The 19,950-nt window shown below is 35.1% G+C and overlaps 3 protein-coding genes and 1 non-coding gene across 4 annotated transcripts; 3 read left to right on the top strand and 1 right to left on the bottom strand.

The window, feature by feature from the left end:
* The first annotated feature begins 1,064 nt into the window (after window positions 1–1,064).
* Window positions 1,065–3,758, top strand: LOC126669190 (30S ribosomal protein S20, chloroplastic). Its single transcript, XM_050362590.2, has 3 exons — window positions 1,065–1,289; window positions 1,366–1,535; window positions 3,348–3,758. Exons 1-3 carry the CDS (start codon window positions 1,148–1,150, stop codon window positions 3,582–3,584), a joined length of 549 nt encoding a protein of 182 aa, XP_050218547.1. The 5' UTR covers window positions 1,065–1,147; the 3' UTR covers window positions 3,585–3,758.
* Window positions 3,759–10,972: 7,214 nt separating this feature from the next.
* On the top strand, window positions 10,973–13,508 carry LOC126669189 (FBD-associated F-box protein At4g10400-like). Its single transcript, XM_050362587.2, has 4 exons — window positions 10,973–12,176; window positions 12,260–12,388; window positions 12,455–12,737; window positions 12,849–13,508. The coding sequence occupies exons 1-3, from the start codon at window positions 11,259–11,261 to the stop codon at window positions 12,728–12,730; spliced, it is 1,323 nt and encodes a 440-aa protein (XP_050218544.1). The 5' UTR covers window positions 10,973–11,258; the 3' UTR covers window positions 12,731–12,737; window positions 12,849–13,508.
* Window positions 13,509–16,444: 2,936 nt separating this feature from the next.
* On the top strand, window positions 16,445–16,577 carry LOC126670876 (U12 minor spliceosomal RNA). Its single transcript, XR_007638866.1, has one exon. It is a non-coding gene; the product is annotated as a U12 minor spliceosomal RNA (small nuclear RNA).
* Window positions 16,578–18,064: 1,487 nt separating this feature from the next.
* On the bottom strand, window positions 18,065–18,851 carry LOC126668251 (F-box/FBD/LRR-repeat protein At1g16930-like). The gene is made up of 2 exons (XM_050361457.2): window positions 18,252–18,851; window positions 18,065–18,166 (listed from the first exon to the last, which is right to left on the bottom strand). Exons 1-2 carry the CDS (start codon window positions 18,849–18,851, stop codon window positions 18,065–18,067), a joined length of 702 nt encoding a protein of 233 aa, XP_050217414.2.
* Window positions 18,852–19,950: the final 1,099 nt, after the last annotated feature.

Here is a 19,950-nt window from a genome sequence, read left to right as displayed (position 1 = left end):
ATCAGACCTCTAAACTTGTGGCATTATCCTTCTTAACCCCTAAATTTGAATGTTTATAATTTATTTTAATTTATATTTCATTTTAATATATATTTAATTTAATTAATAATTATTAATAAAATAATTTTATATAAAATACTTATTATTTTTCCATACTTTATATTCTTTTTAATATAAATCGTTTATTTTGCATTTATTTTATATAAATTATCAGTTCTAATAAAATTCTAATGAAAAATTGTTATATCTTATATATAATTATTTTCATTTGATCTAATATTTATTATATTATATATTTTTGTTAATTTTAATTATTATTTTCTCATATAATATTTTAATTTTTTTATTATATGAAAACTATATTAACCAATACAATATAATAGTTTTACTGGCCATTTGAACTGTCTCTAACCTAATAGTTTAAATCTCATCTCGTTCGTTGTTGTTGCAAAATAAATTAAATAAAAATAATTATTCAATAAAATATAACTATTCTTCATTGGAATTTTATTATAACTGATAATATATAAAAAAAATAAACAGCATCATTTAAATTAATAGTGTATACAAATAATATTTTATTAATTTTTTAATTATTAATTATTGATTAAACTAAAGATATATCAAAAATAAAATATAAATTAAAATAAATTTAAAACTCTCAAGTTCAGGGGTTAAAAATGATAATTTAATAAATTTATAGGTGTGATAGGTTAAACAGAAATTTTAGAGGTCAAATAGATAAATTAGTATAAATTCAGGGGTCAAACAATGTATTAAGCGTTATATATTTGGTGATGTGGCAGACGAGCTGGCAACCCGGTCAAAGGTCCTTTGCCACGTTCACGTTAGTGCGTTTGAGAGTCAATCTCCATTTCAGGGGTTAAAAGAAATTATTTTAACAAGTTCAGAGGTTCGATAGGAAAATCGTTAAGTTTAGAGGTTAGATGGGTAAAAGAGTACAAGAGTACAAGTTCAGGGGTTAAACTATATATTAAGCCGTGAAGTATTGGGATATCTGGAGACAGGGATAAGCAATAGATAGAGCCAAACAGCCTTGAATCATTATATCCAGTTGCACAATTCACAAACTAGTCTGAGTTAAATTGATAAAACTGTGGATAGCAAAAGAGACGCAGTGAGAGAGATGGCAGCAGCTATTTTATCTTCATCTTCTTGCTTCTCAGTTCCCACAAAACTCAAAAACCTGTCCCTCACTTCTTCTTCTTCTGCTAATTACCCATCTCTCAGTTTCTCCTCTTCCATTTCCCACCATCTCTTCAACAAAGGTAAAATTTGGCTTCTTTTCCTTTTCTTTGGTTGATTTATGTGAGCCTGAGTAATGCTGGTTTTGTGTGGCTTTAGGGTGTTTGTCGATGAGCGTAGTGGTTAAAAGGCCAATTGGGCACTCCATTGTTTGTGAGGCTGCTCCCATGAAAAGACCTGATTCTGCTGCTAAAAGAGCTCGTCAAGCTGAGAAACGACGCGTTTACAACAAATCTCACAAGTCTGAAGTTAGAACCCGCATGAAGAAGGTATTTACTTTTGTCTTTTCCACTCCCTAAACTTCTATTTTTTTGTCAGTTGTGTCCTTTTATGTGACTGGAGAAGGACACAATTGCTGAAAATGTAGAACTTTAACTGAAATTTAGAAGATTAAAGACCCAATTGCTGAAAATGAAATAGAAGGTTAAGGACCCATTTGCTGAAATATAGAAGTTTTAAGGACCCAATTGCTGAAAATGTGGAAGTTTAAGGACCCAATTGCTGAAAATGTAGAAGTTTAAGGACCCAATTGCTGAAAAATAGAACTTTTTAGGACCCAATTGCTGAAGAAATAGAGGTTTAGGGACTGGAAAAGGCAAAATTAAAGATGAGGGACCAGATAATCAAAAGTTTTATAGTTCAGGGACCCAAAATAAGTTTAGCCTCTACTTTTCAATGTTTGCTTTGGAATTCTGTTTACTTTGGTTCTGATTTGTTCTGTGTTTTTTTGTGTGGAAAGTCTAGAAACTATGTTATATGCAAATGGAAATTGAAACGGAAAGTAGTAAAACATGGGTTTAGAATTTAGAATTTTGGAGTATCGGAAGCATTTTTAGAAATGAAAATGAAATTCCGAAGCTTAGGACTGGACGTGTGAATTCGTGCAACATAGTCTACAAAATGTAATTCTATTGATTTCTGTTAGTTCAGTTTTCTTGTTTGGAGGGTCTGTAGTTGCTACAATTTAGTTCTTTTAGCTTAGAGAGAAACTGAGGCATTTTGAAAGGAATGAAATCGTGTCAAAATGGACATACTACTTCTTTGAAATTGAGTTATTTCAAATTATTCAAACGAGATCTTGATGGGATAAACAAAACTAAGGTTTGGTTTTAAAGGGATGAATACGGTCTTTTCATTCCCTGGTTTTGTAATGATGTATTATAGGAGAGAAACATTCTCAGCTGAAGATCATATACTTTGTCGGATGCTTTGCTGAAATGCTCTTAACGAGGTTAGGAATCAAAAATACATTATTGGAATTTGGATGTAATTATAGATGTACCGTGCTTACAACTTTCAGAATAATATATTCTCTCTGGAAAGTGTTACTTCTTTAGTGGCTGGCCTCATGTCAGAACTTGAAGAAGGGTTGATCCTAGTTGAGTCACATAGAGAAGCGTATAGGTCATATTTAGTCCTTATTTGATATCAAACCCTCAAAATGTGATTTGACGAACATCTTGAAATAGGATTGAACCGTAATGATATGCTAAAATTGCTCTAGTAGACAATGGTTCTGTCAATTACATAATCATTTTGTCTTGAAGATGTATACATGGTATCACAGTATTTATCTTGAATTGAAGAGGCAGAGAATGAGGGCTAGAATAAGAAGCATTAGACAATATGCTTGAAGTATATTTTAGATCCTCATTTTCTAAGTCACGAATTATTATCTCGCTTGAAGTGTTGGCCTGCAAGCATTGCCTTTATTATTAGTAGTAAGCTCGAGAATTTGCAGTTATATACATGCTTACGTTTTCTGTATTTCATTGGCGCATTTAGAATTAGAAGTTCAAAAGATATTTACAAGAAAATTATTTTGTTTAATATGACTCTGGTTTTGTACTTGATGTTGCACCTTATATTTGTAGTCTCTGATTCGTATAATTAAGGAGGATAATAGATCTTGATTTGTCATCTTAAACTGCTATTTTTATGTGAACAAGCTAATATATTTATGTGAAAGTTGCTGAAATACTGCAAATTCTGTCTGTTAGTTTACATGCTGAGTTATATGCCAAATGAATAATAAATCTCTTCTTCTTACTCTTTGATTCTACTTCCGTCACATATTGAAGGTCCTGGAAGCATTGGATGGTCTGAGAAAGAAACCCGATGCACAAGCAGAGGAGGTCTTTCCTATTGAGAAGCTTATTGCAGATGCATATTCGGTCATTGATAAGGCAGTAAAAGTGGGAACGTTGCACAGAAATACCGGAGCACGCAGAAAGTCACGACTTGCTCGGAGAAAAAAGGCTGTGGAGATTCACCACGGCTGGTATACCCCTGCTCCTGCACCAGAAACCGTTACTTAGGAATTAGGACTCGTGCTTTATAGTCAGCATCCGAGCATCAGTCAAGGTCCTTTTTTGTTTTGTATTTTGAAGATCATTGCTGCTTCTTCCTTTTTCTGTTATATATATGTATAATGCCTCTAGTTGCATGACATTGCACATCAGCTTTATTTTAGCCTCTTTAGATGTTACTAATCTCTGTGCTATTCTTAACCAAGGTTTACCATTTTTCAGACTAATCTGCTCTTATAAAAATGGAAATCTCATGAGTCCAATTTAATAAAATTATATACTTTAAAAAATAATATTATATTCTCGTAAAAATTAAATAATCAATTTATACCACCTAACATTGTTTGTTAAATAACATCATGAATTTACACAAAAACAAGAATATTTATGAAAATTTGGAGCTTTGCTTAGCAAATAAATTTAAGCTCTAAAGTGATATTTTATCTTTGAATTGCATTATCCGAATGGTTTGTGAACTTCTATATTTACATTAAGCAATATCTTATTCAATAGTAAATAATATTAACAGTTTACAGAGATTAAGAGGTTTATGTAAAAAGTCATTTAAAAAATAAATTAAAACTAGTATTTAAAAATCACGACCCTTCTCTATTTGTTAAAAATTCATGAGAAAGGTTCTTTTGTTGAGATTTAACAAGAAGACTGTTAGTTTTGCATTACGTGCAACGCACGTGGTTAGTAACGTGACTCATTAATGTATATACTAATTAAATTAATAATAAGTATAACTATTTATTTTATTTATCACCAATATTAAATTAGTTAGAATTTTTAATAGAAATAAATTTAATACTTCAATTGATTAATTTTTAAATTTAATTTGATTAGTATATTTTAAATTTAATGAACATGAATAATAAATTTTGTAGTTATTAGTAAGAGATTTAAAAATGTCATATTTTTTTTTTATTTTTGAAACAATTTCTTAATTTCTTACTTAAATCAAATTGGCTACTTTAATTACTTAATAAATTAAATCTATACTAATACTTTAAATTGGCTTCTTCTTATTCTACTGATCCTTTCTTCTCTTTTTTTTATGCAATTCCTTGGCAATCAACAACCTTTAAGCTATCAGTTCAGTCTCAGTTACCAATAGCTAACAAAATTAACTTTTTCTTTCCAAAATTTTGCTACGGATGGAAAATCTGTCATGTCTAATAGTTAGGATTGGGAAAGATGGGGACTCTGTGGAATAACTTTGTGCAAACACAAACCTTCTGTGTTCAATCATGAATCACTTGAATACAGACTGGCACGTTTACGTTCTCCGAATTCATAGGAAAGGAAACCGTTGCGCTGATCGTATGACTAAGGTTTCTCTCTCCCTCTTGGTTTGATTCGGCATGAATATATTCCGGATGAAGTTTCTATCATATTTTAGAATAAGCTGCTTTAACAACTGTTTCAGAAGGAATGTCAATGTCTCTCTGTGGAAGCCTTTGATGACCCAATGATTCGTCTTCTCCGCAGTCACGTAATGCGTTTCGCAAGCAGATCTCAGATGGATGCGTCTATTCCGTATCTCGCCATGAACTACTTGGATGAATTCATTTCAGAAACGCATTTTTATTAGTGTATATACACAAACCAAGCTCCATTCATCCAACATTTCCCAGTACAATGCATTATTACTTATATGGTTGCATCAACAGAAAGACTACCCATCTCTGAGAATCGAATTGAAAGATCTGAACGAAGTTAACGGTTCTGAAAACAATCGACTTTCAAACATTTCATGCGAATGCGCTCTGCTTTGTGCGGTATTTACTGTGTTTAGTAGCAGAACCAGAGCTGAGCTCGAGACCAATTGTCATTCAGCTCATAATTCAATCACAAGCTGGTGAGAGCAATTAATAGTGACTTTTAGTTTTCTGTTTCGGTTGATTGAAAATGCCTGAAATGATGTTTATTCATACGACAGACATAGAGTTTACGCAGTTCAAGTATTCGGTGTTAGCAGCATCAGCTATTTTAGTCACTTGCTCTGCTCAAATTCATGCACAATACAAGGAAAAGTTCACAGGGACTAATATCAAAATGGTACTGGTAAGCTATAAAATTTCTATTCTCTAATCTGAAACTGAAACTAAAACTGCATTCTATCAGGATCAAGACAAACTAAATGGCTGTGTGAAATTGCTGATTGAGTTTCGGAAAAAAATATGGAACCCGACTGAGATTGCTCCTCAGAATACAATTCCGGAAGGTGATCAAGAGTCAGAAAGAGCTGGAAAAGAGATTTGCATCAGAACATCATGAACCGCAGTTACACTGTCGCAAAGATTCACTGTTAAGAACAGTACTGATACTAAAGCTATGCACCTTTTTTTGCTATTTTTTGCTATTTGGATATTTTGTAATATAAACTATGAATCTACTAGAAGTTTAAATGAATTGTGGTGGAGCTTAAATCTAGCCTTTAGACAAGGAAACAAATCTCCTTAAATTATGGAGATTTGGTACTGCTCTTTTTGTATCAAAATATAATTTCTTTTTGCTGTAATGAAACTTAGAACCCCTTTACTTTTGCTATCTTCTTCTTCTCTTGAAACTAATATCCAGGACATATCCAACAACTGGTATCAGAGCTAAATTTGATCTTTGTGGGACTGTGTGTGAGAGAAAACAAGTCAGGAAAACTCACTTAAAAAAACCCTAAACACTTGAGATGGCCACAAGCAGCAATATTTCTGCTCCTACTCCTCCTATTCTCACAGGTGAAAACTATCATGTGTGGGCTGTGAAAATGGAAGCATATCTCAAAGGTCTGCTATTATGGGGAGATGTTGAATCAGATCTTGAAACTGAATTGCCAGAGAATCCATCCTTGAATCAGCTCAGGATGTATGAAGAAAAGGTCTCTAGAAAATTTAGAGCCTTAAGTAGTCTTCATTCAGCTGTAAATGACACTACTTTTACAAGGATAATGGCATGTAAAACAGCAAAAGAAGTCCGGGACAAGCTGAAGTTGGAGTTTCAAGGGAGTGAGAAGACAAAACAGATGCAGATCTTCAATTTAAGGAAGGAGTTTGAACTTCTCAGGATGAAGGAGACTGAGAATGTAAAGGAGTACATTGACAAAGTTATGGAAGTTGTCAATCAAGTGAGGTTGCTAGGTGAGGACTTACCTGAAAGAAGAGTTGTAGAGAAGGTGATGGTGACTCTTCCAGAAAGATTTGAAGCCAAAATTTCTTCACTTGAAGATGCTTGGGACTTGTCTCAACTCTCTCTCACTGAGCTTGTAAGTGCTCTACAAGCTGTTGAACAAAGAAAAGCATTTAGAGAAGGAGAAAGCTCAACAGAAAATGCACTTTTTGCAACCCAAAAGGCAAAAGTGCGAGCTGATGATGCAAAGAAAGGATCTTTTCTAAAGAAGGGCAAAGACAAAAAATTTAATCAAAACAACAGAGCAAGCAATAGAAGAAGCAAGTATCCTCCTTGTCCTCACTGTAAGAAGACAAATCATACTGAAAATTATTGCTGGTACAGACCTGGTGTTCAATGCAAAGCCTGCAAGCAGTTTGGACATGTTGAAAGGATTTGTCCAAGTAATTCTGGTCAACAAAATCAAGCTCAGCCTGCGGAAGTTACCGAAGGATCTGAAACTCAAGAGGAGAAACTTTTCGTTGCCTCAATTGTTGAACAATGCTCGTCTGCAACTGAAAGAAACAGCTCTTGGATGATCGATAGTGGTTGCACTTGCCATATGACAGCAAACTTGAGAAATTTTAAAACTTTGGACAGAGCATATTCTTCCAAAGTAAAGCTCGGTGATGGCAGACTAGTGGATGTCAAAGGCAAAGGTGCTGTCTATGTACATACTCATTCAGGTACAAAACTTATCTCAGATGTGTTGTTTGTGCCTGAGATTCAACATAATTTATTGAGTGTTGGTCAGTTGTTAGACAAGAATTATTCAATTAAATTCAAGAATAGAATGTGTGAAATCATTGATCCTTCCGGTCTAAAGCTTTTGGCAGTTAGAATGCATAATAGGAGCTTTAATATTGATTGGAAAAATATTGAAGTTCAAGCATTAGTCAGTATTGAATCCGACTCTTGCTTGTGGCATAAAAGGTTGGGCCATCTAAATTATGATGCTCTGAATTTACTTGAAAGATCCAAAATGGTGAATGATTTGCCTATAGTGACTGCAAACTCTGAGTTTTGTGGTATATGTCAACGTGGCAAGCTGAGCCGAACTCCGTTTCCTGTAAACCAAGCTTGGAGAGCAACTAAGAAGCTCCAATTGGTTCATACGGATGTATGTGGACCCATGAGCACACCTTCTTACAATGACAGTAGATATTTTCTTCTGTTCATTGATGATGTCTCAAGGTATTGTTGGGTCTATTTTCTAAAATACAAATCTGAAGTGTTTTCTATGTTTCTGAAGTTCAAGGCTGCCGCTGAAAATCAAAGTGGACATTCGATTAAATGTTTAAGATCTGATAACGGGTCTGAATTTATTTCTTCTCAGTTTCAGTCATTTCTTCAAAAGGCAGGCATTAATCATCAATTGACGGTCACTTATACACCTCAGCAAAATGGTGTAAGTGAAAGAAAGAATCGATCAATCATGAATATGGCAAGGTGCTTGTTGTTTGAAAAGGAGTTGCCAAAGAAATTATGGGCTGAAGCAGTTAATACGGCTGTGTATTTACAGAATAGACTTCCAACTAAAGCCGTAGATGGTAAAACACCTTATGAAGCATGGACAGGTTGTAAACCATCAGTGGCACACTTGAAGGTATTCGGAAGCATTTGTTATGCCCATGTACCAGAGAAGAAGAGGGACAAGCTGGATCAAAAGGCTGATGTTGGCGTGTTTGTCGGTTATAGCACAGTTTCGAAAGGCTATAGAATTTTGAATCCAAAAACTGAAAAGGTTTATGTAAGCAGAAGTGTGAAGTTCAATGAAAAAGATGCGTGGAATTGGGAGAAAATGATTGAAGAGTCTTCCAACCAAAATATTAGTGATGTTAGCATACCTCAGATTCATGATGACAGCTCTGAGGAGGAGGATTCAGATGATGAGCATCATGCCGTCAAAGGCACAAGAACTTTACATGACATCTATAGCAGATGCAATGCTGCTATTTTTGAACCTGGCTCAGTTGATCAAGCTTTACAATCTCCAAAGTGGAAAGCTGCCATGGAGGAGGAATTCAACGCTTTGGTGAAAAATGACACTTGGTTGCTTGTTGACAGACCAAGACATCAACAAGTGATCGGTACAAAGTGGGTATTTAGAGTCAAGACGAATCAAGATGGCTCAATCAGCAAACATAAGGCGAGATTAGTAGTGAAAGGCTACTCTCAGCAACAAGGTATTGATTTTACTGAAACTTTTGCTCCTGTGGCCAGATTTGATACGATCAGATTATTGCTTGCTCTAGCTGCACATAAAGGCTGGAAAGTCTATCAACTTGATGTTAAATCAGCATTTCTTGAGGAGAAAATTTTTGTAGAGCAACCTGAAGGTTTTGTGGCCAAGAATGATGTTGATAAGGTTTATTTATTGAAAAAGGCACTCTACGGTTTAAAACAGGCCCCTCGAGCCTGGTATGCTAAGATTGACGGCTACTTGCTTGACTTGGGATTTGAAAGGAGCATGAACGAAGCAACATTGTACGTGAAGCAATTATGTGCTGAAATTTTAATTGTTTCGATCTATGTTGATGATATTCTTGTCATTGGAAGCAATTCAGGCCCTGTGAATGAGTTCAGAAAGCAAATGGCGAGCATGTTTGAAATGAATGGTTTGGGGCAGATGTCGTATTTTCTCGGAATGGAAGTGTCTCAAGCTTCAACGGGAATTTTTATTTCTCAAACAAAGTATGCAGTAGAATTGTTGAAGAAATTTTCTCTAAATGGTTGCAAAGCTGTCAGTACACCAGCTGTGCAAGGACTGAAATTACAGGCAAATGATGGTTCACCATCTATCGAACCTTCAATTTTCAGAAGTGTTGTTGGTTCGTTGTTGTATTTGTCAATCACAAGGCCAGATATAACATACGCGACGAGTATTCTGTCAAGATACATGCACACACCAACTGAAAATCATTTCAAAGCAGCTAAAAGGGTCTTGAGGTACATTCAAGGTACACTTTCATATGGTGTATTTTTCAGGAGGAGTTCAGCCCTGAAATTACTTGGTTTCACTGATAGTGATTGGGCTGGATCACTTGAAGATTCAAAAAGTACATCTGGGTATTGCTTTACTCTTGGATCTGGTGTTATATGTTGGAGTTCTAAGAAGCAAGGTTCTGTCGCACAATCAATTGCGGAGGCAGAATATATAGCTGCATCCGTAGCTGTTAATCAAGCCTTATGGCTGAGGAAAGTTTTGAACGATTTGAAGTCTCGTCAAGAAGTTGCTACGGAGGTTTTGTGTGATAATAAGTCTGCTATTGCAATGGTAAAGAATCCAGTTTATCATGGAAAAACTAAATATATTAAAATCAAATATCATGCTATTAGAGAAGCAGAGAAGGAAGGTGAAGTTGTGTTGCTGCATTGTTCAACCGAAGAACAAGTTGCTGATGTTTTCACCAAAAGGCTGCAGAAGAACAGATTTGAAGAACTCAGAGACAAACTTGGTGTTGTGCATAGCTCTTGCATCAAGGAGGAGTGTTAAGAACAGTACTGATACTAAAGCTATGCACCTTTTTTTTGCTATTTTTTGCTATTTGGATATTTTGTAATATAAACTATGAATCTACTAGAAGTTTAAATGAATTGTGGTGGAGCTTAAATCTAGCCTTTAGACAAGGAAACAAATCTCCTTAAATTATGGAGATTTGGTACTGCTCTTTTTGTATCAAAATATAATTGCTTTTTGCTGTAATGAAACTTAGAACCCCTTTACTTTTGCTATCTTCTTCTTCTCTTGAAACTAATATCCAGGACATATCCAACATTCACAATATGAAGAAGCACATTAGCAATGGAATCTAAATTTTTAACATCAATCTTGTATGAATAGAAATCTGCTCTATGTCATTTATACACATTTACATATAGACTAACCGGTAGTATAATAGATCTAACCAGTTGTTTTTAATCATTCTACCCAAATTAAAATAAATTTCAATTTGATCTTGAATTGTTAGTTTTTTTCCTTCAAAAATAACCTAGAATTAATTGTTTGGTTGTACTAATTTCTTCACGAAAAATTATTGCACACAACCGTTGCGCCATGTCATTCGTGCAACAAACCAATTGTGCGTTAGCCATGTGGAAAATTGAATGATAAAAAAAATAAGTATTAATTAAAAGATTCCCTATCGCAAATGCTCATTGGCTTGATGTAAAAATGACGTGGCGCAACGGTTGCATGGGATAAACACTCTTTTTTCACCCTAATACTATACACTCATAAATATATCGGGAAGTGCAATGGACTGGGTATACTACAACATAATTGGAGGTGTATTCCTCTCCTCAACTTCTTTTATCTTTAAAGTAAACATTTATAATAACCTCATACATTGAAACTCAAACATAATTAATAGCAGTTGTCTATTTTTAGATATCCAATATGAAAAACGCTTCATATTTGGCAGAAGTGCATGCAATTTGCTATTTATACCCAAGAAAGCAAAATTTAGGAAATGTATAAATATATACAGAAACAAAAGAAGAAAAAAGTCTGATATGGATCAGAAGTTGAAAAGGAGTCGAGGAATTGGAGCGGAAGATAGAATGAGTGGTTTGCCGGAGCAAGTTTTGTGTAGCATTTTGAAAAACCTTGAAACAACACAAGTAGTTCAAACCAGCATTTTGTCTACAAGATGGCGACACATCTGGACCCAAGTTAACTGTTTTCATTTCTGTGATTTTCCGATCACCGGTCCCAGTAGAAAATATAATACACAAGAAAGATTGCAAAAGAATAGGTTGGTGAATTTCGTGAACCGGGTGCTCATGATTTACCCCCTTCCGTCAATGAAAAGGCTTCGTCTTCACCTAATGCATCAACATTCAACTTCAGATGTTGATTCTTGGATTTGGTCTGCAATTATCCGTAATATTCAAGAGCTCGACCTTTTCTCCGGAATGGAAGGTCCTATCCAGCTTCCTCGATTTCTCTTTACTCTTAAATCTTTAACGATTTTGAGTCTCAAATCTAAAATTGGTATCAACAATCTCCCCGAGTCTATTCTCTTGCCAAGTCTCAATCGTCTTCATCTTGAGGACTTTGCATTAGCTGATGATTCTGTTATAGTCAGGTTCTTATCTGGCTCCCCAACTCTTGAAGAACTGGTACTAGAAAATGTTCGTACGCAGGCCCTGTGCGTATCTTCATCTTCCCTGAAACGTTTCAAGATTAATAACAATGCTTGGTATAATCGACAAGAACAGAGTTGTAGGATTGTTATTGATGCTCCTAACCTTGAATTTCTTGAGCTACGTGATTTTCATACTAGTCGTATATACAAGGTTGAGGTTAAAAATTTAGATTCCATTGCTAATGTGCTTCTTCATATTGTGAATCTTTGCGACAATGCAGTTGATGTTCTGATGCAAATCTCTAGTGTCAAAGTCTTAAGCTTACCTTTAATCTCGGTTCAGGTAAATTCTCCATCTGACTGCTTCAATCATCTTCTTAGCATAACAGATGAAATATTAGACTATGTGGCTATCCTTTTGTTCAGGTAAATCAGAATTTGCCATGCTTGAAAAAATTGACTCAATTGGTGGTGACATGTTGGGAAAAGGATGGGTCCAATTTTCTTAACATTCTTGGAATGGCACCTAATTTGAAACTTCTCGCGCTTGAAAAGGTTAATTCTTTCAGTTTTTTGATATTTGAATCTATAAATGGTATTAAGTTTAATAAGTGTATGCAGAGTTTTGGTCGTGCAATTCCTAGAGGGGCTTTGAGCGACGAACAATGTGTACCAGAGTGCTTAAAGTCATCCCTTGAGAGGTTTGAATGGGAATCATTTCAAGACATAGAAGGAGATATGGAAACGTTAGAATTTGTGCTAAGAAATGCTAAGGTACTGAAGAAAGTTAGAATATCAGCTGTGTTTTATCGTAAAAAGACGGAATCTGAAAAAAAGCTTATGGAGAAGCTATCAAGGTTTTCAAACATTAATAGTATAATGGTGTCATGCCGTTGATGTTCAAGTGAGTTCTTCTACAGCTCAATTTATTTTTACAGTATACTTTATATGTTGGTCTAAATTTTACATTCATCAGCTTCAATTTTACATTTAATAGAGATTCGTCCATTGTCAGGTCCACATTCTCATAAAATGTATTCTACTTCAATCCAAAACTCCGCATTAATTCTTCTTCCTTCTTCGCTGCCTCCTTTCCAGTTCTTTCTGGTTCTTGATTGCCTTCAGGAATTGTGTTCTGCGGAGCAATCTCAGCCGGGTTCGATATCTTCTTCTGAGACTAAGTCAGTTTGTCTCGATCCTGACAGAATGCAGTTTCAGTTTCAGATTAGAAAATAGAAATTTTATAGCTTACCATTTTGATATTAGTCCATGTGAACTTTGTATTCTGCATGAATTTGAGCAGCAAGTGACTAAAATAGCTGATTCTGCTAACACCGAACACTTGAACTGCGTAAATTTTACGTCTGTCATTTGAATTAATTAACATTATTTGAGGAATTTTCAATCAACCGAAACAGAAATCTAGAAGTCATGACTACTGATCTCGACAGCTTGTGATTGATTTATGAGCTGAATGATAATTGGTGTCAAGCTCAGCTCTGGTTCTGCTACTAAACACAGTAAATACCGAACAAAGCAAAGCGCATACACACGAAAATGTCCGAAATTTGATAGTTTTCAGAACCATGGACCCAACTTCGTTCAGATCTTTAAATTCGATTCGCAGATGTGGGCAGTCTTTTTGTAGATGCAAGCATATAAGGATAATGCATTGTACTGGAAATGTTAGATGAATGGAATTTGGTTTGCATATAAGTAATACCGATAAAATAGCGTTTCTGAAAACACGAGTCATCATCTTCCAAGCAATTGATAGACACGACTACGATAAGCTACTGTTGCGTTTCCTAAAGTCTTATTCATCCAACAAATTAATCCAACTGAGTATACTTTATTGATTAGTACAGAAACTGAAAATTAAAATAAATGAAGATTTTCAATACCGGAAGTTTATGGTTTGAAATGAGTTCATCAATATTCATCCAAGTAGTTCATGGCGAGATACGGAATAGACGTATCGAATTGAGATTCTACACTTGAACTGAGCTTTTGTAATGACTTTACACATCCAACGCTATCAATCAAATTGATAAAAGAATGCTAGAAAAGGTCCAAGTTTCAGTATCTTTATTTGGACGATAACTTGCTCAGTGGTGAGATTCCAACGTGGCTGTTTCATTTCAGATATTTGAGCATTTTGAGGCGGCAATGATCATTTGTGGAAAAATGCGGATGCTATAGGCGTCACTGTATATCTTATCTGTGAGATCTTGCGGCCTCATGTTAAAGTGGGAAATCTCACATTGGTTGTGTGTGTGAGTGGACATGTGTTTATATATTGGTTGGACACTTCCATTTAATACCAATTGGTTTTAAGATGGAATCTAACATGGTATCAGAGCCTTTTCCATTCACACAATTTGAGTTTGGCCCGGCCCACGGGCAACTTTGTTGCTCGGCCCGTACACGCTACGCGTGAGGGGGAGTGTTAAAGTGGGAAATCCCGACATCTCCACTTAATACCAATTGGTTTTAAGATGGAAACCAAACAAAACTTTTTTATTTGGACCTATCAGGAAATTTCCTTTCCGGATTTTAAGCCCCGTTCATGTTTCAATCTGACGCATTCCAACATCTTGATTTATCAGGAAGCTTGCCAAAAAACATTGGCAACCCTATAAAATTTGAGACTCTCATCTTGTCTAGCAACCAGTTCTCTGGTCCAATTCCGATGTCCAACTCAAATTCATCATTAAAACTCCTGGACCTATCAAGAAACATGCTATCGTTTAAGCTCCCTGTTTGTAGCATGATTTATCTCGACCTTTCCTTCAACAAATTTTCTGGCGCCATTCCTACGATCGTCTCACCACAAATTATGGTGCTTACACTGAGTCACAACGACTTTTCTGGATCAATACCTCAAAACTTTAGGAGTTTAAGTAATCTTACTTTTCCTACTGGATTTTTCTGTACGATACTGGTTTTATATGTCATTGGCTATTTTCAAATTACCCCCAAGCGTAGTCATAGAAGACATCATCATTAGTATTATTTTTTCCTAAGAAATTATGTAACTTTAGTTATTAATTATATCCTTTTATATTAAATGTTTATTTTTAAAGATATTTTGTATTATTATATTTAAAAAATTATGAAATTTTTAGAGTTTTAGATTAATATTGTAACATATTATTAAGGGTTAATTGCAAAAAAAACATCCATATGTGATCAGGAACATTCTCCATGATAAAGCCCATCGAGCCATCGCATGAGCCGTTTTGTTGTTCTCTTGACGAGTGAAAACAAAATTAATACACTTAAATCTCGGAATCAAACTGAAAATGCCCTCCACAATGAGCCCTTGATGCGAGTCGTAATCTGCTGAACCATTTTAGTAGATAAAGAATCGCTTTCCACGATAATCTCTGAAAATCCATAATCTGCAGCTATATTTAAAGCAAACAGAATAGCAAGACTCTCACCATACGCTACATTGTGAACAGCTGCGATACGCTTGCGCGCCGATACCATCACTTGACGGTTTTAGTTCCGGATAATGAGCCCCAAAGCAACAGCATTTCCACCAGTACTATCCACTGCTAAGTCAATATTAATCTTCAACAGGTTAGGAGCTGGAGGAATCCAACCTGTCGTAGCGGATGACGGCGGAACACCGTCTCTGCTTACATCTGAATCAACCAAAATTCCCTCTACAGCCCAATAAAACTGATCCTACTGTCCCATCCCTTCCCTCATGTAACAGCTTAGTATAAAGTAAAATGTAATCCCTCCCATTCAAATTGGGTTGAGAATTTCTCTATTTTTGTCAAGTTAACTAACTATCCACTCGATTATTTGTTGCATATTTACCATTGACTTCAGGATTTCAGTACAAGTTCGTATAGTCTTTTCTTTCTGTGTTTTTTAAAATTAGGAAGGGCTACAGAGAGTAGACTTTGATTTAATGAATTTATTGGCCTTCTTGTTAGTTTTGTATGCATGTAATCTTGTAGATATTACTTGTGTTATCTTTATTGTGAAATGCAAAGCTGATGTTATAACTTGTAACGTGTTTCATAGAGGTTTGTGCAATGAAGGAAAAAAATAATAGTTCGGTAACTGTTTTGAAAAATAATACTAATAGTTCGGTAACCATCTTGTTACTTTTTACAGTTCGTTAAACGTTTTGTAAAGATATAGTACTCCCTCCGTCCTAATAGAGTTGTCCACTTTGCCTTTATCACACAGTTTAAGAAAAACAATTATTATTTATGGGTTTTATACTTAGCATACCCCTATTTAATATAGAGTCCACTTGCAACTTACTTTCAATTTATTCATTAATGGATTTTAAATAAGGGTAGTATAGGAAAATGGAATATAAAATTTAGTTATTTTTTAAAAGTGGACAAGAGTTTTATGACAAAACAATTTCTCAAAGCGGACAACTCTATTGGGACGGAGGGGGTACAATAATTATTTTGTAACTTTTTAAAATTCAATAACCGTTCTGTAAAAATATTATAATTCAGTGACTTTAAAAATATTCAACCTTAATTTAGAAATTATATAATCCCACATTGAAGACTGAAGGAAATTCCTTGTATACGATAGTCTATAAATAGAATTTCAGTACAACTTGGTAAACTGCCTTAAACCAATGAGTAAGGAAAACAAAGCGAGCGGTGAGAGCTGCTCGCGCAGGAAATTTTGGAGGGTTATAGGCTGGCCGAGTGTTGACGCTGCTTACTTTTGCAGAACTCTCTCGTGCGGGCCTCCCTGTAAAAAGGACCCAACCCCAAACCAGTTCTTAAATTTAATTAGGTTAATAAGTGATTAAATTGTCCAAAAAGAAAAACTATTTGATTTTCATTCAGGTATGTAAGAAAAACTATTTGATTTTAATTGCGGGCTTGGCAGGATCAGGCAATACCGCACTTGCCAAGAAGGTATATGATCAGCCTCGATCAAGCCTGGATCGCAGTATCACAATCATACAACAGAATGCATTGTTAAGGACCATAATAGAGCAATTTTAACAAGGAACAATGCAGCCCGAAGTTGACGGAATTCACACTGCGGATGAGGTGCTGTTAATTGGGAATGGTAGCATTAATTGCGTGTCTAAAGGCGTTACAAAAGCTCAGTTACATTGAAGTAGATCACGACATTGGATTAATTCACCAGGTCGAAAAGTTGACACAATTGCGGAAATTGAAACTTTGTACGTATATTGGATCTTTGTACTCAGGATTTCTTGATTAACAATCATTGTCTAATCCTCCTCCTCTACTTCAGTGTCTCATCAGCTTAAATGGGCCATTAGTAGACATGCATTTCAAATTTGGTTAGAATCGAGTTAAACTGATCGAGATTACCAGATGATGCACTACAATTAGGATTTACGAGGAATACAATGGAGATGAGTTGCATTTCAAGCTTGGTGATTCTGACTTGTTTAAACACTTGGAGAGCAAGTATAGTTCACTTCATAAGTTAAAGTTTTTGTTGAGAAATCTTTTATTATGAATCTCAACCAACTACTTAATTAAAGATTCCTTAAAGATTAAAGATTGCAAAGTTCTGTTTGGTTACCTGGAAATTTCATTTTGTATTTTCACTTAAATGATCAGAATTCATTTCCAATGTCTCTGTTTGGATTCTGAGAAAATGAAATATTTTCAAGATTTTTGGGATTCAGAGTGATCGTTTGATGTAATCTTGAATGGGCTTTATGTTATCAGTTTTGTTGCTCTTACACATCTGAAAACAATCAAATTTTGGACATTTTGTGTGAATGCGCTTTGCTTTGTTCGGTATATAGCTCATAATTCAATCACAAGCTGGTGAGATCAGTAGTCATGACTTCTAGTTTTCTGTTTCGGTTTATTGAAAATTCCTGAAATTATGTTAATTATTTCAAATGACAGTCGTATAGTTTACGCAGTTCAAGTGTTTGGTGTTAGCAGCACAGCAATTTTAGTCACTTGCTCTGATCAAATTCATGCACAATACAAGGAAAAGTTCACATGGACTAATATCAAAATGGTAAGCTATAAAATTTCTATTTTCTAATCTGAAACTGAAACTGAAACTGAAACTGCATTCTATCAGGATCAAGACAAACAAAATGGCTGTGTGCAATTGCTGACTGAGTTTCGGAAAAAGATATCAAACCCGACTGAGATTGCTCCGCAGAACAAAGTTCCTGAAGGCGATCAAGAACCAGAAAGAGCTCGAAAGGATGCAGCAAAGAAGGAAGAAAACTTAATGCGGAGTTTTGGATTGAAGTAGATTAAACCGAGAGGATGCCCGACATGTCACCACCAATTGAGTCAAATTTCTCAAGCATGGCAAATTCTTATTTACCTGAACAATCAATATATAACACATCGTCTTATCTTTCATCTGTTAGGCTGAGAACATCATTATGACAAACGAATGGAGAATATACCTTGACAAAGTTCGAAGGTAGGCTTAAGATTTTGACACGAGAGATTTGCATCAGGACATGAAGCGCAGTTACATTGTCGCAAAGATTCACCATATGGATCACATTAACAATGGAAGTTAAATTTTTAACCTCAATTTTGTATATTTGACTAGTTTGCCTATCACGTAGCTCAAGAAATTCAAGGTTAGGAGCATCAATAACAATCCTAAAACTCTCTTCTTGTAGATTAAACCGAGTATTTTTAATCTTGAAATGTTTCAGGGAAGATGAACATACGCACAGGGACTGCGTACTAACACCTTTTAGTACCAGTTCTTGAAGAGTTGGCGAGCCAGATAAGAACCTGACTATAACAGAATCATCAACGAACGCAAAGTCCTCAAGATCAAGACGATTGAGACTTGGTAAGAGAATAGACTCGGGGAGATTGTTGATACCAATTTTAGATTTGAGACTCAAAAACCTTAAAGATTTAAGAGTAAAGAGAAATCGAGGAAGCTGGATAGGACCTTCGATTCCGGATAAAAGATCCAGCTCTTGAATATTATGGATAATTGCAGACCAAATCCAAGAATCAATATCTGAAGTTGAAATGTGCATGCCTTAGGTGAAGACGAAGCCTTTTCATTGTCGGAAGGGGGTAAATCATGAGCACCCGGTTCACGAAATTCACCAATCTATTCTTTTGCAATCTTTATTGTGTATTATATTTTCTACTGGGACCGGTGATCCGAAAATCACAGAAATGAAAAGAGTTAACTTGGGTCCAGATGTCTTGTAGACAAAATGCTGGTTTGAACTACTTGTGTTGTTTCAAGATTTTTCAAAATGCTACACAAAACTTGCTCTGGCAAACCACTCATTCTATCTTCCGCTCCAATTCCTCGACTCCTTTTCAACTTATGATCCATATCAGACTTTTTTCTTTTTTAGTTTCTGTATATCTTTGTACATTTCCCTAGTTTTGCTTTCTTGGGTATAAATAGTAAGTAAATTGCATGCACTTCTGCGAAATACGAAGCGTTTTTCTTATTGGATATCTAAAAATAGACAGCTGCTATTAATTATGTTTGAGTTTCAATGTATGAGGTTATTATGAATGCTTTGTTTTATGTGCATAATGTAATTTGATTCATTTAATTTTATTAATTCATGCGCAGCTTCAACTTACACCTCCAATTATGTTACTTCTCCATTGCACTTCCCGAGAAAAAACAAATTTCCGCAGCTTGAACATGTTAATTCATTTCAGATGTTTCAGTTATTTGATATTTAAATCTATAAATGGTTTTAAGCTTAATAAATTTCCGCAGACTTTTGGTCATGCAATTCCTAGAGAGGCTTTGAGCGACGGACAATGTGTACCAAAGTGCTTCAAGTCATCCCTTGAGAGGTTTGAATATTATTCCGAGGAGCAATCTCAGTCGCCTCCTTTCCAGCTCTTTCTGACTCTTGATCACCTTCCGGAATTGTATTCTGAGGAGCAATCTCAGTCGGGTTCCATATTTTTTTCCGAAACTCAATCAGCAATTTCACACAGCCATTTAGTTTGTCTTGATCCTGATAGAATGCAGTTTTAGTTTCAGTTTCAGATTAGAGAATAGAAATTTTATAGCTTACCAGTACCATTTTAATATTAGTCCCTGTGAACTTTTCCTTGTATTCTGCATGAATTTGAGCAGAGCAAGTGACTAAAATA

Source organism: Mercurialis annua, linkage group LG2 (assembly GCF_937616625.2).
Source record: "Mercurialis annua linkage group LG2, ddMerAnnu1.2, whole genome shotgun sequence".
NCBI lineage: Eukaryota > Viridiplantae > Streptophyta > Magnoliopsida > Malpighiales > Euphorbiaceae > Mercurialis > Mercurialis annua.
Note: the sequence above shows the minus strand (reverse complement) of the source record. Positions and strands in the feature narration are given on the sequence as shown.

Excerpts from the sequence above, each read along its gene's own strand:
- LOC126669189 (XM_050362587.2), top strand. The coding sequence starts at position 11,259 with ATGGATCAGAAGTTGAAAAGGAGTCGAGGAATTGGAGCGGAAGATAGA. Across the intron at positions 12,177-12,259 it reads TACCTTTAATCTCGGTTCAG|GTAAATCAGAATTTGCCATG; the intron begins GTAAATTCTCCA and ends CCTTTTGTTCAG. Across the intron at positions 12,389-12,454 it reads AACTTCTCGCGCTTGAAAAG|AGTTTTGGTCGTGCAATTCC; the intron begins GTTAATTCTTTC and ends AAGTGTATGCAG.
- LOC126669190 (XM_050362590.2), top strand. The coding sequence starts at position 1,148 with ATGGCAGCAGCTATTTTATCTTCATCTTCTTGCTTCTCAGTTCCCACA. Across the intron at positions 1,290-1,365 it reads CCACCATCTCTTCAACAAAG|GGTGTTTGTCGATGAGCGTA; the intron begins GTAAAATTTGGC and ends GTGTGGCTTTAG. Across the intron at positions 1,536-3,347 it reads TTAGAACCCGCATGAAGAAG|GTCCTGGAAGCATTGGATGG; the intron begins GTATTTACTTTT and ends CACATATTGAAG.
- LOC126668251 (XM_050361457.2), bottom strand. The coding sequence starts at position 18,851 with ATGCACATTTCAACTTCAGATATTGATTCTTGGATTTGGTCTGCAATT. Across the intron at positions 18,167-18,251 it reads TACCTTCGAACTTTGTCAAG|GTAAATAAGAATTTGCCATG; the intron begins GTATATTCTCCA and ends TTGATTGTTCAG.